The sequence below is a fragment of the Thermomyces dupontii genome, assembly GCF_041956625.1.
Source record: "Thermomyces dupontii strain NRRL 2155 unplaced genomic scaffold VTN31scaffold_9, whole genome shotgun sequence".
NCBI lineage: Eukaryota > Fungi > Ascomycota > Eurotiomycetes > Eurotiales > Trichocomaceae > Thermomyces > Thermomyces dupontii.
This window is the reverse complement of record NW_027192315.1, coordinates 47,904-62,439: the sequence shown is the minus strand read 5'-3', so window position 1 is coordinate 62,439 and position 14,536 is coordinate 47,904. Positions and strand designations below refer to the sequence as shown.

At 53.3% G+C, this 14,536-nt stretch overlaps 3 protein-coding genes across 3 annotated transcripts; 1 reads left to right on the top strand and 2 right to left on the bottom strand.

Moving 5' to 3' along the window:
• Positions 1 to 625: 625 nt before the first annotated feature.
• VTN31DRAFT_7215 (uncharacterized protein) lies at positions 626 to 8,053 on the top strand (the record flags this gene model as incomplete). The annotated part of the gene is made up of 3 exons (XM_069407912.1): positions 626 to 5,305; positions 5,361 to 5,473; positions 5,545 to 8,053. 3 exons carry the CDS (start codon positions 626 to 628, stop codon positions 8,051 to 8,053), a joined length of 7,302 nt encoding a protein of 2,433 aa, XP_069257713.1.
• Positions 8,054 to 9,782: 1,729 nt separating this feature from the next.
• Positions 9,783 to 10,726, bottom strand: VTN31DRAFT_7214 (uncharacterized protein; the record flags this gene model as incomplete). Its single annotated transcript, XM_069407911.1, has 4 exons — positions 9,783 to 9,831; positions 9,889 to 10,366; positions 10,470 to 10,500; positions 10,586 to 10,726. 4 exons carry the CDS (start codon positions 10,724 to 10,726, stop codon positions 9,783 to 9,785), a joined length of 699 nt encoding a protein of 232 aa, XP_069257712.1.
• Positions 10,727 to 12,465: 1,739 nt separating this feature from the next.
• Positions 12,466 to 14,387, bottom strand: VTN31DRAFT_7213 (uncharacterized protein; the record flags this gene model as incomplete). The annotated part of the gene is made up of 4 exons (XM_069407910.1): positions 12,466 to 12,728; positions 12,780 to 14,223; positions 14,271 to 14,310; positions 14,368 to 14,387. 4 exons carry the CDS (start codon positions 14,385 to 14,387, stop codon positions 12,466 to 12,468), a joined length of 1,767 nt encoding a protein of 588 aa, XP_069257711.1.
• Positions 14,388 to 14,536: the final 149 nt, after the last annotated feature.

The following is a 14,536-nucleotide window of genomic DNA, read 5'->3' as shown; positions in this document are numbered from 1 at the left end:
CCCGATGCCATCTCATCCTTCCCATTGGCATCGAGAATCTCCACCGTGGGAACCTGTACATACAGAGTACTATGATGTTAAAATGCTCCTACGAGAACTCCAACTTCCGAGATGCTAGAGTGTGCATAGCACATTGACGATATATTTCAAATAATATGACTGCGTCATTCTATCTAAACTCGCCGTGATTATACGAGCACAATCGTTGTCTGTTCCACGTTGTAAGCTCTTCCTACGAAGACCAGTCATGGCCTCTCCGGTGAGGTTACGACAGTTGTCGATTCGGGCCGATTACGTAATTAACCACCTGCTTTGATGACATAATCATCACCTTTGAAGGCTTGGCGCTCAGCAGCAAAGCTCCTCGCAAACCTGTTCGCGTGAAAGAGCAACAATAGACAGCATCTGGGGCCCTCTTTCTGTCTTTATTGCCATCTCTCTTTGTCCGCTCTCGTCATGAGCCGGAGTCATTGGTATGTCGGCCGTTTTCCTTCGCGATCTCTGCATTCGTCGCCTGCTAACTCAGACCGCCCGCACGCCAAAAGCCCAATCCGTCAGTCAGCTCCATCTTGACTGCGAATTCGACCCTTTTTACCACGTATAGATCCTCCCAAGCGAGGGCACCATGGCTCCGCCGTCGGTGGGGAAACGAAAGCGAGTCGAGCGATCCTGGTCCGGCGACTCTAACGACGGCCAGCGGCCTTCGCCATACCGACCGAGCCACATGGCGTCGCAGAGCCATCCTCAGTCTCCAAGTCGAAGTCGCGATGTCGGGGACTCTCGGGGGAGAAGCGGTCAACGTCCGAGTAGACGTGGGCGGTCGCAGTCGGGACGTGCTCAAACGCAGGATTCGAACCAACCGAGCGCCGAGACCGATAAAGCTTCTCCCGCTGCCACCCCGCAGACCACCGCTGCTCCGGAAGAGCGTCAGACGAACGGCGACACGACTGCTACAGGATCAGCACAGCCTGCATCTGCGCCGGCGCCGGCCCCCGCGTCTTCACCGGCCGAGAACACGGAAGTGGGCGGGAAAAGTTTCTACGATTACGAATACGTAACGAAGGATGTCGTCGCAGAGTGGACGACGACAGGGAAAACTAAGATTGCGGGTTTGGGTACAGAGGCTCGAGAGGGAAAAGACACACTGCTCTTGTCAAAACTTTTCCAGGAGGTTATTCGGTCGGTTCTGGATGGGAGATTACCGCCCGCAGAAGCAGGCGACGCCGTGAAGCAGATCCTTGGAGATGAGGTCCACCAGACGGTGGAAGATGATCCCGAGTCTTTCAAGGTCTCCGATGGCAAGCTGGAAACCTGCTCCCTCTTCCTCGACACGCTGTCCATTCTCGCTGATGAGACGGACGCAACGACCGACCCAGCCATCAAGAACCTTCTGGCGCCTTTTGTCTTCGCTACCCAAGCCCCTCCCGCGCTTCTGCGTTTCGGCCTCGACACCAATCTTGTGCAGGGTTTGGGGCTGGTCCGCGATACTTTCACTCGCATGGGTATTCGAAAGCAAACCAATATCCTATACCGACAATCGAACTACAACCTTTTGCGCGAGGAGTCGGAAGGGTACTCAAAACTGGTTACGGAATTGTTCACAACGAGCAATTCGGAGTCACCGTCCAGTGAGATTGTTGAGGAAACCTTCGAACGAGTGAAGGCGATGATTGGTGCCTTCGACTTGGACGTTGGTCGTGTCCTCGATGTGACGCTGGACGTGTTTGCAGCCGTTCTCGTGAAAAAGTATCATTTCTTTGTCAGATTTCTACGCGCCAGTTCATGGTGGCCCAAGCCCGACCCGTCACGTTGCGATGAAAATGATCCGTATTCAGGTCTGCCTATGTGGGCACTCCCAGGATGGACTGGGATCGACGAGGAAAAGAAAGAGGAGCTTGCGCATCTCCGCGATGAACGGGATCGGAAATTCTGGGATAGGGTGAGAGAGATTGGGTTACGAGCCTGGTTCGAGATGGGTCGCCGTCCAGTCGAAAATGAGAACAACGACTTCTTATCAGAGGCTGATGAAGATACGAAGAAATGGGTCGAGCAAACCGGGACCCTGCCTCCGAAGGGTAACCGTGTTGCTGCTCAGCTCCTGGGATTTAAGCTTCGCTTTTACTCGTCTCATGCAAAAGAAGCTGGTGTGCTGCCGGAAAACCTGATCTGGGTCGCTGCCCTCTTGATCAAGATCGGTTTCATCTCGCTGCGTGATCTGTATCCTCATCTGTGGAGACCGGATGATCTCATGGATGAACTGAAGGCTAAATTGACCGAGGAAAAGAAGGAAAGAGAGCGAAAGGCGCTTCCAGGTGGTGGCGTGAATGCTCTCATGTTGGCCGGGGCACTTCCGGATGACACTGTTCCTGCGTCAGTCAGTCGTGCTCGTGAATCTGAGACACGCTCAACATCTGCGAAGGATTCCGAGGCAGACAAAGCAGCCAAGAACGAAGAGCCTTCTCCCGAGATCCGGGAACAGAAGGTTGACCTGCTCAAGAGTCTATTGGCAATAGGCGCCATTCCGGATGCCCTGTACATCCTGAGTCGCTTCCCGTGGCTGATGCAACTCTGCCCGGAGCTCCCCGATTACGTCCATCGCATACTTCATCATTGTTTGAACAAATTGTACAACGACGTTCGCCCCCTGAAGGATGCAGATCATCTGCGTGCGGCTAGACGGGTACCCAGTCTGGACCAGGCCGGCGTCCCCAAGGGTCAAGTGCGACTAGTAGATGCGCAACCGCGAAAGTTGCTTCGCTGGGCGCATCCTGACCGAGAGGATCACGAAGAAGGGATCAACTATCGGTTCTATTGGGACCACTGGGCCGACAATATTCCTGTTTGTCAGACCGTCGACGACTTTTTCTCGCTCGCATCAACATTCCTGAACGTCACCGGGGTAAAGATCGGACAAGACCCATTTTTGCTTTCGAAGATCGCCAGGATAGGCAAACATTCCGTCACCACGGATCCCTCCGAGTCCAATAAGGCTCGCTGGAGGGATCTTTGCAAGCGCCTGCTTCTTCCTGCGTTGAGCCTCACCAAACTCAATCCCGGAGTGGTGAACGAGGTATATGATCTGGTCCGTCTCTACCCCCGGGTTGTACGTTACGACATGTACACAGAATGGTACTCCGGGCCAACGTCTCAACTACCCGAGCTCAAATCCGCCTTCGCTCTGGCCACGGCCGAGACCAAGGATGCTCTCAAGCGAATGGCTGCCACTGAGATCAAGCCGTCTGCTCGAAGATTGGCCAAGGTGGCCTACTCCAACCCCGGCATCGTGATCAACGTTGCGGTCAGCCAAATAGAGTCCTATGACAACTTCATCGATGTCATCGTGGAATGCGTGAGATACTTCACTGATCTTGCGTACGATATTTTGACGTGGTCGCTCATCAATTCGCTACGCAAGACCGGTCGGAGTCGTGTCCAGCAAGGTGGGCTTCTGACCAGTCGCTGGCTTAATGCCCTCGCCTCTTTTACTGGTAAGGCGTTCAAGCGCTATTCAGTGATGAACCCGACGCCTATCCTCCAATACGTTTTCGAACAGCTCCGCAGGGGCAACTCGACAGATTTGATCGTTCTGGAGCAAATGGTCAGCTCCATGGCTGGCATCATTACGGACACCAACTTCAACGACAGTCAGATTCAAGGGATGGCCGGCGGCAGCCTTCTGCAGTCTCGAGTAATGCTGCAGTTGCTCGATAAGCGACACGAATCGAAGATGACCTCCAGACGGCTCATGAAGTCGCTCACAGACTCGAAACTCGCCGGACAATTACTTGTTGCCCTGGCCCAGGAGCGCGTTACGTGTGTCTTTCGAGATGCACAAATGAATGCGGAACTCAAGCTGCTTGGCAACAAGTTCGACGAGATCCACCGTATTCTTACGCAATACCTGGATCTGTTGCGAAGCAACCTGACTGTTTCCGAATTCGACGCCCTGGTGCCGGGGCTCGCCAGCCTGATTGGCGAGTTCGGCGTCCAGCCAGAGATAGGATTCTGGATCTGCCGCGATAGTATTCATGAGCAGATTGAGGAGGCGAACCGTTTTGCAAAGGAGAGTTCGGCGTCGAAGACAACTGATAGCGCTCCTAAATCGGAGCAGGGTTCGGATGGCGACGTGGAGATGTCGGATGATCAAGGCAAGCCAGAGGAAGGAGAGCAAACCATCGCCGACAAGGAGGCCGATGGCGACAAATCTATCCAAGACGCTGCCCTTACCACCAATGGTCCCGCCGAGGCTACCCCTACTACATCAAGCGCCGACAATACCCCTTGGCACCCTGTCTTGCATCAGCTGATGGATGAGCTCAAGCCCGTCTTGGACCCTCAATGTTACTCCGTTGTCGGTTTGCCTTTCTACACATCGTTCTGGCAACTGTCGCTGTACGATATCCATATTCCGCTTCAAGCGTATCAAGATGAAATGGAACGCTTGAGGCGCAATGTCGTTACCATTTCCAACGATAGGTCGGACATCAGCTTGGCAGGTACACAGAGGAAAGAGAGGGAGAAGAAGCATTTGCAAGAGCTCCAGGATCGACTCTTGGCCGAGAACAAGCGGCATCTACAGGCATACGAGCAAACAAGGGCGCGACTTCAGAAAGAAAAGGATAAATGGTTCGCCGGCATGCGAGGCAAGTTCGACATGCTCAACATCGCCCTGCTAGAACAGTGCTTCTTGCCTCGGCTTCTCATGTCTCCCATCGACGCCTACTATTGTTTCAAGATGCTCAAATTCTTGCACAGTTCTGGAGCTGCCAACTTCCGGACTGTCGGTTTGCTAGATCAGTTGTTCCGCGATCAGCGACTGACCGCGATTATCTTCCAATGCACTTCCAAGGAAGCGGACAATTTCGGACGGTTCCTCAAAGAAGTCCTTCACGATTTGACACGTTGGCACGCGGATAAGGCGGTGTATGAGAAGGAAGCCTATGGGACCAAGCGAGATCTACCGGGCTTTGCGATGAACGTCGATGCAGACGGGAAGCCGACAACCTTCCTGGATTATGAAGATTTCCGGCGCCTCCTCTACAAATGGCACCGTCTCATTTGCTCATCCCTCAAAACATGCCTGAACGGAGGCGAATACATGCACATCCGGAACGCCATCAGCGTTCTGAAGGCCATCGTCCAATACTTCCCTGCGGTTAACTGGATGGGGCGTGACATGCTCACCTGTGTCAACACATTGAGCAAGGAAGATAAGCGGGATGACGTGAAAATTCCGGCTGCGTCTCTGATCGGCGACTTGAACCGACGTGAGAAGAAATGGATGCTTCCGCAGGCTTTTATGATTGTAGGTTCTATTTGAGCTATTCGATTGACGAGTTCAGTGGTGCTGACCAGTACAGAACGAAAATATGCCTGGTGATAAGGGTAAGTCTCGTCCAGCACGGCCGCAGTCGACCACGCCGAAAGCGTTGAATCCCGCTGCACCGGAATTCAAACCAGCCGAGGCAACGCAGTAAGTGTTCCTTTGAACAGGGAGTTGTAGCGTGTATGTGGGAGCTTAAATGTTGCTGACTGCCGTCTTAGGATCAATGGGGAGAGCAAGGATCAAGCTGCGGAGAAAAAGCAGGAAGAGGGCCAAGGCGAAGACGTGAAGATGACAGACGCTGGTACTGGTCAAGCAAAGGATAGGAAGGGCGATGAAAGCCGTGTTGAGACGACGCAGCAGCCTCAGCCGAAGGCCGAACCTCCGACAACTGCTCCGGGCCAGGAACGCGAGGCTGCTGGGCCCGCGAAGGAAGCGGGACCAGCCAGGGAAAGTACCGTAGAGACACCACGCCCGGCGTCCCCCGTTCTTCAGAAAGCATCCGAACCAGAGCCGGATCGAACGAGATCGCCCGCACAATCTCGGCCAAGCTCGCGCCCCCCAGACGAGAGCCGGTCGGCCCAGGCAGCAAGGCAGACCGACAGCGACAGGCAATCCCCTCGTCCACCTCGACTGCCACCGAGTCTCCCAAACAGACCTGATCTACCGCCTCGAGGGTTCCGACATGATAGTCGCTTACCGAGGCCCCCGGAGCCGATAAATGATCGCCGAGATCTTCAGTACGGACGCCATGGTGATATCGACCGTGAGCGGTCATATGATATGAACAATCGAGGCCATGGCCGACTCGATCGCGACAGACCCCCATCGTTTGATGATCAATTCCGCGGTCCTCGTGGTCCGCCACGTGACTTCGAGCCCGATCGTTCAGGACGACTTCGGCCTCCAAGTGACCCATTCCCCCGGGAAGAGCGTCCTCCACTTCGGCCAGCCCCCCCTCCTCCCCACGTGGAGCGTGCGGATCTGATCAGGGAGCATCCAGATCGAGCTGCCTTCATTGAAGAAAGCAAACGCCGTGGAGGACCTCCCAAACTCGATAGGGATGACCGCAGGCCGCATCCATCTCCAGTTCGGCAAGATCTCCCACGACAGGACCGATACCCTCCGGATGACCGCCGGCCGCCTCCTCGCCACGAAGATTTCCCGATGGGTCCTCGAGGCGAGCGGCTGGGACGGTCAGACCTCGAGCCAAAAGATTCATGGTCGAATCCGGACATGTCGCATGGCAGATTGAGTCAGGACGCAAGAGCTAGGCATCTCGACGCGCCTACAGATATTCCCTCGGGGCCCCGAGGTAGAAATCCGCCTCCAGGACGTGGTCGAGCTGTGTCAGCGTCGCAACCTCCTTCGACTCCAGGAACCCCTGGAAATGAACGCGGACCGCCATCCCGCTCCGGAATACCTAGTACGGCTGGAAATACCCAATCCCACGACGCTCCTGCGACGGAGAGAAATGACACTGCCTCAATCCATCCTGACAGACTCAAGAATCTCCAAGCGAGCGGTGAATCGGCAGCCGTGAATCGGTCGCAGGCGCCCATGTCTGCTCCTTCTGGGCCGCGTGGCGCTCAGGGACCACCACAACCGGGACTACCCGGCTCTACTTCAACCAGCCAAGGCGAACGGTCCCGCGGAGATAAGCGTTTTGCCGGCATCCACACCGTGTTACAGCAGTCTCTAGGTCCGACGGATCGCCAAGGATTTGGTACTTCGATCCGAGGCAGGGGTCGACAAGGAGGGAACACTGGGTCACCAAATGAACCGAACACTACGTCAGGTCCTACAGAAGAACACCCAACACGAACAGAGCTGTTTCCGGGCATTGCCAATGGGGAAGATAGTCGTGGCTCTGGGCGTGGTAGAAGAAGCGAAGGTGGTGACATGGACTCGCGGCGCCAAAGCCGTCAGGCCGATGACAACATTCCGGACCGAAATCGTGACCGCGAAGTGGACAAGACGCGCCGGGACGAAGACCCCAGTCGTAGCAGTCGACGGCTGGAAGAACGGCGTGAGCGTGGTCGGGACCGAGACCGTGACCGAGACCGCGACCGCGACCGAGACCGAGAACGAGACCGGGATCGAGAGCGCGAACGCGAGCGCGAGCGCGAGCATGATCGCAGCCGCAGAAGTGACGTCGTAGAGGACCGCCTCGACGCACCCGAAGCGAAGGAAGCGTCCCGTCGTCGCGCACAAGGCGGTCGCGAGGATCCACGCCGAAGGGACCGCAAAGAACGTGACGATCGACCGCCTCCTGATGTCGGAGGACCACCACCTCCCAACGATGCACCACCCAGCCGCCACCACCGTAGTCCGCCATCGGCGCAAGGAAGCGCGGGTCCCGCGAGTGGGCCAGGCGGGCCGGGTGACAATCGCCGCTGGAACTCCGCAGGCGGCAGCAACCGCGGCGACCGGGACCGGGACCGAGATCGGGATCGGGATCGTGAGCGGGAGCGCGAACGCGAACGCGAACGAGAGCGAGAGCGAGAGCGAGAGCGGGACCGTGACCGTGAGCGAGAGCGCCTACGCGACCGAAACGGTCGAGACCGGGAATACATACGCGACGGCGGCGGTAACAACGGAGGGTCCTCCAATATTATCTCACTGCCTCGGAAACGCGGACGAATGGGTGATGACAGCGGCCCAGGTGGTGGTGACCGCGGCGGAATGCGTGGTGGGAGCGACAGCAAGAGGCCTCGTCGGGGGCTGTGATTGGCTTTCTATCCTGGCACTTTCATGAATCCGGAAATAAAGAGGATCGTTTTTCTCTTCTGGTCATGTATTATCCCAGGTATTGTTTTCGGTTTGATAATACTTTGTGTCAAGGCGTCTAGCATATCCGGGCGTACGAGTTGTTGGTATTCATGTGATGTCAGATTTATACTATCTCCACAAATACAGTTCTGGTGCTGAGTTCTGTGTTATTTGATCTATGCTGGTCTCCATGGTGAAGCTTCAGTACTACCTAGATCAGGTGCACGAGATTTACTGGAACTCTGCAAGTTGAGTTTCCATCGATGCACTTCTACTGTAGGCGAGTAGGAACACAATTAGGAGGATCTCGATCGGACCCAACAGCGGGCTTCTGGGCCGATGGAGCATTGGAGGAACGCCCACATGCCTTAGTGCACCCGCCGCGGACTCGACTGGATGAATGTACCCTGTTCGGCACTGGGGCCTTCAAAGTCACTCACTTTGCCGTTTTAGGGTAACTAACTATGTATTAAACCTAACATTATGTCGTTCAGTTAGGGCTTCGGGCCAGGGAGCAGAGGCGTAATAACCCGGCAACGCTGATTATTACTGATTATTACGGTATTGGCAGATGGTACGACAGACTATCGGCCATGCCGCCAAAATGTAATTTATGGTTTTGGGATCTGTAGGTGATTTTTACAGGATGGAGCTGCTGTTCCTCAAGTACACGGGCCAATCCATCATGGATCATCTACACTCCGTACACGTGCGGCAGTGTGCTACTGTAGCAGCCTTCATGCCTTTTGATGACCACTCGTTCCAGCATCAATTGATGTTTCTGAACTGCCTGTGCTGATAGCAGTAATTCAAACTAAAGGTAGCCTACTTATCAATACTCCGTGTAAATTGCAGTTGGAGCAGAGTGTCACAGAGTATACCTATGGATTCAGTTTTCGCTCAAGTTGAGGAACACACATGGCCGCACTCCCTGAGGTGCACCCCGACAACATGGAGATGCCTCGCTCGAATCTCAAAAGGACCACCAAAAACAAGCATAATTAGTTCTTCAAGAATAGAGCGTTATTCTTGAGTCATTTAGCTGTGAACATCTTCATTCTTGCTTGAATTGGCGTAGAAACGGATGCTACGGGTCTGAAGAAGGAGGCTTGACCAGCAGCAAGACACCAGTTCCAGAGCAACCAGACCGAAAACGCTAAAAGCAGTCGCGAATGTAGCAAGCTTTCTGCAAGTGAAATTCGGTAATACTCCGAGACTATTCTGTAAACTGTGAGTCTCAGGGATCTGTAGTCGATGGGATTTCCAGGTTGTGTGTGGCGAGCTTGAAGGTTTCGAAGATTTTGTGCTCTCGATATATATACCTGATAGTAGTATTACTTCGTCCCGCCGACCCTGGCGACCATCAAAGACGACACCGAAAATCTAACCCGGGGCATGAGGAGGTGCTAATGATGTATCGGATGTGGTCGAGAACGAGCAGTTTTTACTTTGATGATGTCCAGCGGGCTACGGCCAAGGCAGTGGATGAATTATCAGCTACGATTGATTCAACATTGTGGAAGTTGAAGTCGCGCGGCTGGTCTTGCTTTCTATATGAGTGGATTTCAGGAGTACTCGATTGTAGCTAGGAGTAACACAAAAATTGGAAAACCAAACAAAACCCTCTTGAGAATGCAAGGTCATCATTAATCATTAAAATATGTACACAATCGTCAGTGTAGGTGTCTTATCCGCAGCACACTGTCGCTCCTTCCGCTCCTGATACTCCTGAAGGTCTAATGAAGACATCAGTCTTTAGATCCCTCCCCAAGGGTAGAGTAGTGTGAACTCACCTCGAGGAGATAGTGAAGCTCTCCCAGGAAAAGATAAAGGAGCCGATGAAGGCACCAATGAAAATGCAAATGATAATATAGCCATTGTAATACATGGCCAGCAGCATGATAAAGTACGCGATCGCAAAGGTCACCATATGCAAGAAGGCGCGAATCACCTGCTGCAGGACGGTAGGGCGGAAGCGGAGCGCAGGGGAGGCCTCCGTGGTGCACACCCCGGGGGTCAGGGACAGGGACTTGCTGTTTTTTGCGGCGGTATTCTCCCCCTCCTGTTCACAGCACGATTCCCTGGCTGCTTGGGCGCGGCTGAACGACGCTTCCTGGGCGATTTTCCGCTGGTACTGGCGGACGATGTATCGATCATACTCCTTGCACAGGCGACGGAAGAGCTCGAGGGAGATCACCAGGCAGATCACGCCAATGCAGGAGCCTGCGAACATGCCCTTGGAAGTGATATGCCAGGTTCGGGAGAGGAAGCCTGCGAAGTGGAAGGTTGATTAGCGACCTGCTCTGTTTTTTTTTTTTTTTTTTTTTTTTTTTTTTTTTTCGGTCGTTGGCCTGATGAGCGTTCTGCGACTTACATGAATCGATGGTGTTCCAATTCCACAACATCTGTCGCGACATTCGTCAGTGTCATGTCGCGAGCCTTTCTTTTTGTTTTTTTCTTCTTTTTTTTCCTGGGCGAAGGTTTGCCTACCGAAATCTTGCAGCTTCCTGAACCCCCATGACCCGAATGGCCACCAGAATGGCCGCCCGAAGAGCCCGTCATGGACGCCATTGCGGCCGTGGCCGTCAAGGTGGCCGACATAGTATGCATCTCATGCTCTGAATGATCCATGGTGGTCAACCTCTGGGCTGTTCGTTGCTGTTATGGTGTCTCTGCGTTGGGGATCGCAACAACAGACCATCCAGCGTCGCCGGTCTGGGAGTTCTTTGAATGGGACACAAATTCCGGGATTTCAGAGCCGGACATGGTGCTATTAAGTACTTGCGAGCACTCCGTTACCCCAAAATGCCCTCTCTGGTGGAAATGTGCTCATTTCTGCGGAGGAAGTTTTTGATCTGCGTCCATTTGAGCAGATTATTCCAGAATGGACCAATCATCGGCCACCATCCATATATATAGAGATCCATCCGATCCACACGGGAAGCTCCATCCGATGTGACAAACTTACAACCTCGGATTGTATCAGTCCCGCATACAGAGAGAATACATATACATACATACAGTAGTCATTTCTTTGAAAGACCCGGGCCAAACTCATCAGAACCGCCTGGTCGGACCACGTCAAAATCACAGAGTGGTATTTCAAGTAAACATCGCCAATCCTGCTGAAAAATGCTCAGCTCAACGCTAAATTCAGGGGCCAACAAGGAAGCGAAGCTATTGGTTTCAGACAGATAGAGTGACAAACAACTGGTTTACGAAATCCTTCCAGCTCAACTCCAGCACTCAGTACAGCAGGGAAGGGAAGCATTGGAGCATGAGTGAGACATAAAGAACTAAGTAAAGGAATCATGATCGTCGTTCTCAATAACCACCTTGTCCTTCCTCGTACTGTACTTATTCCAAGGCCAAAGATGAACAGCTTGATGAGTGAGTGCTTGGTTTGTGGGTTACAAGACAGAACAATCTACAGTATTCATATTGATTGGATCCGAATCGTCGGATTTTTCCAAAAAGATTCCAAGTCAAGATAGATCCCAAAGTTTGCCGAGCTGTCTGTCTCTCATTGTCAACATTGTCAGTCACCACCAACCATTATTGGAGGCTGGCTGCATTGATGATCGGCCTAACTTGTACGAGTACGGAGTAACTACGCTTACTCGTACGGAGTACACTTCTTGCGTTTGCTCGATGAATAGTACTACTCCTTACGTGTGCAACAGTGATACTACGTCTGTTGGCAATGAGTTCTATCTATATCTGAATTCTGAATCATGGCCTATGGCGGACGAGTACTGTACGGAGTATACTTGGTCTTTTTGTGTTCAGCTCGGTGGCTCGTACTCGTGTCCTGATCGTCGATGGATCGCTGAATACCAAGAACGAACATAATGTCGTAATTTTGTTGCAAATGGGCCCAATAAAATCTTGGGATTAAGAAGGTCTCCCACAAATTCTAAAAGAGTGTGAAATTTGTTACAGACCTGATACGCTTCACTTGGCCAACCAACACCAACACGAACAAAACACCTTCCCCAGGCAAGAAACACCTGCAAGTCGTCGATCATTTTCCCATATCGAAAAGAGGGTCAAGCAAAAACAAGCCCATGCCAACTGCACTATCTATACGATTGCCGATGCCCTAAAAGTTCCTAAAATCGGCAACATTTGCGCATGTGGCCATGTGTGCCAGAGTTGGAATTCCTTCCAAGCCTACCGGAGTGCTACAAATGGAAGTCGGAATGAGACGCGTAACTAAGACAGTTTTTAACAGCAGTTTGGCCGAACTTACATGGAGATAGGCAAAGCTGAGCATGGCGGAGATAGAAAGATCGGCAGTTCTCCAAATGAAGACACCGCCACTTCTCTCACCTCTGACCATTCGCCCTACACCAGCGAGAACAACTGATTCACTTGTCCATCAAGGCCTCTACCAAAGCGGCTCTTCTATCCCGCACCACTATCTTCGTTGCTTCCAGCAGTTGTTCACGAAACTCGGCCACCGTCTTAGCCTGCGATCCTCGCAGCCAACCGGGCCGGCCACTCGCAGCCTCGGCTAGCTTCGCATAATTCGGCGACGGCTCGAACGAAATATTGAGCTCATCATCGGCGGCATTCTTGTTGAGCCCATCAGGATACACCAGCTCAGTCGAGTTACGAGGCGCGTTCCATCCTAGGGACGTAAGTATAGTTCCTGCTCAGCCTTGACTGGCACCGCACATACCGCCATTATTCAGGACCACTGTCAAAATCGGGATCTGATACTTGGATGCAACCCAGATCGCGCTAGACGGAGACGCACACATAAAGCTTCCGTCACCGACAACTTGACACACCAAACCGGGTTTCTGTTCTTCGTCGAGCGCCATCCTCACACCAAGCGCAGCTCCGTTGCTCCAACCAATCCCAGTGGCACCGCAATTGATCCATGCGCCAGGACGAGCCGGCTGGAGTTGATCGGCAATCGACTGCGCGCAGGTGACGGCTTCCACGACAAAAGTCGTGTTATGTGGTAAGCAATCCTTCAACAGGCTACCGACATTGTGGGCATCCAGGGAATCCGACTCTCCTAGACGGGGAAGAAGTGCCAATTTGTCCAGGTGCTCCTGGTGCTGCACTTTCAAGTCTTCTTTTCTAGCAGCATACTTGGGATCCTGGAGGGTTGTAGAGAATTCCTGATCGAGATGTCGAAGAACCTGTTGTAGAGCAACGAAAGAATCAGCTTTCCAGCGGCCGTGAGCCGGGAAGAATGACACCGGGATCTGTTGGTTCAAGGGATCAACGTCGACGTGGTAGAACTTGGCATCCTTGCGTGGTGGATTTCGCGATGGGATCCACGGCACGTCGCAGTCCAAGACCAACACCACGTCTGCATCGCGAGTACAGTCATCGTAGGCCAGCCTAAAACCGAGCGAAGCCGGGTGATTAAACGGGAAGCACATGTCACTACCGCCAGTATCATGAACGCGAAGACCAGGGATTCGATCTGCAAGCTGAACCAGGAGATCTGGGGTCCGCCGGTCTCGGCCTGAATACCCCGTGATGACCAGCGGCCGCTCAGCTTGCACCAGCGCTGCAGTGATGGTTCGCACTGCATTCTCTGGCAGCGCGCTGGGTCCGACAGAAACCCACTGGTCCTGCGGCAGCGAGTATGGTTGAATCCTTTCGGCCAGTGCCTCTCTTGCAGCCGCTACATAGACCGGGCCTTTCGGTGCGCTGGTAGCAAATTGAATGGCACGCCCCACGGTTTGCTTGACGTTGAGTCCTGTCCGGACCTCGCCAACATACCTACAATATTGACGGACAATTGCTTTTTGGTCGTGCGGTTCCTGCAGCCAGTGCATGTACTCCGTGCGGGACCCGGTGAGCTCCCCTGATTCCGTGTAAGGACAGAGGCCCGCAAAGATGAATACCGGAACACGACCAACACTGGCATTGTGGACACCGTGAGCCAGGGCCTGGGTGCCGACATCGACATGGACAATTACAGCCTGTGGCCTTCCCGTGACCCGAGCATAGCCATCTGCCATCGAGATGGCCGTCATTTCAGAGGGACAAGTCACGAACTTGGGCCATTGCCCTGGACGTTCACGCTTGCCCTTGATAATTGCTTCAATGATCGAAGGATGGTCAGACCCCACATTGACAAAGCATGTGTTTACACCAGCCTTGATCATCAGATTCGTATCATACTCTGGTAGAATGGGAAGCCTACCTCCCAAAGAGCCTCAAACAGAGCAAATGCAGTAGTATACCTGGCGATTTTATTGAGAAGATGTCACTTGCAAGATCGAGTACGATAGAGGACTCACTGCTCTTGTTTGGAAGCCATGGTATCGTTGAATTTAGGATTCGCCTGCAACGACGAGGTGGTTGAGAAGCATGAATCAGTTGTCGCTCTAATCCCTCGCAGAGAGAGTGGCGGCGACAATCGGGCAGACCGCGAGTAGAAGTTGAGGTAGGCACCCCTTGAGAGAGCTC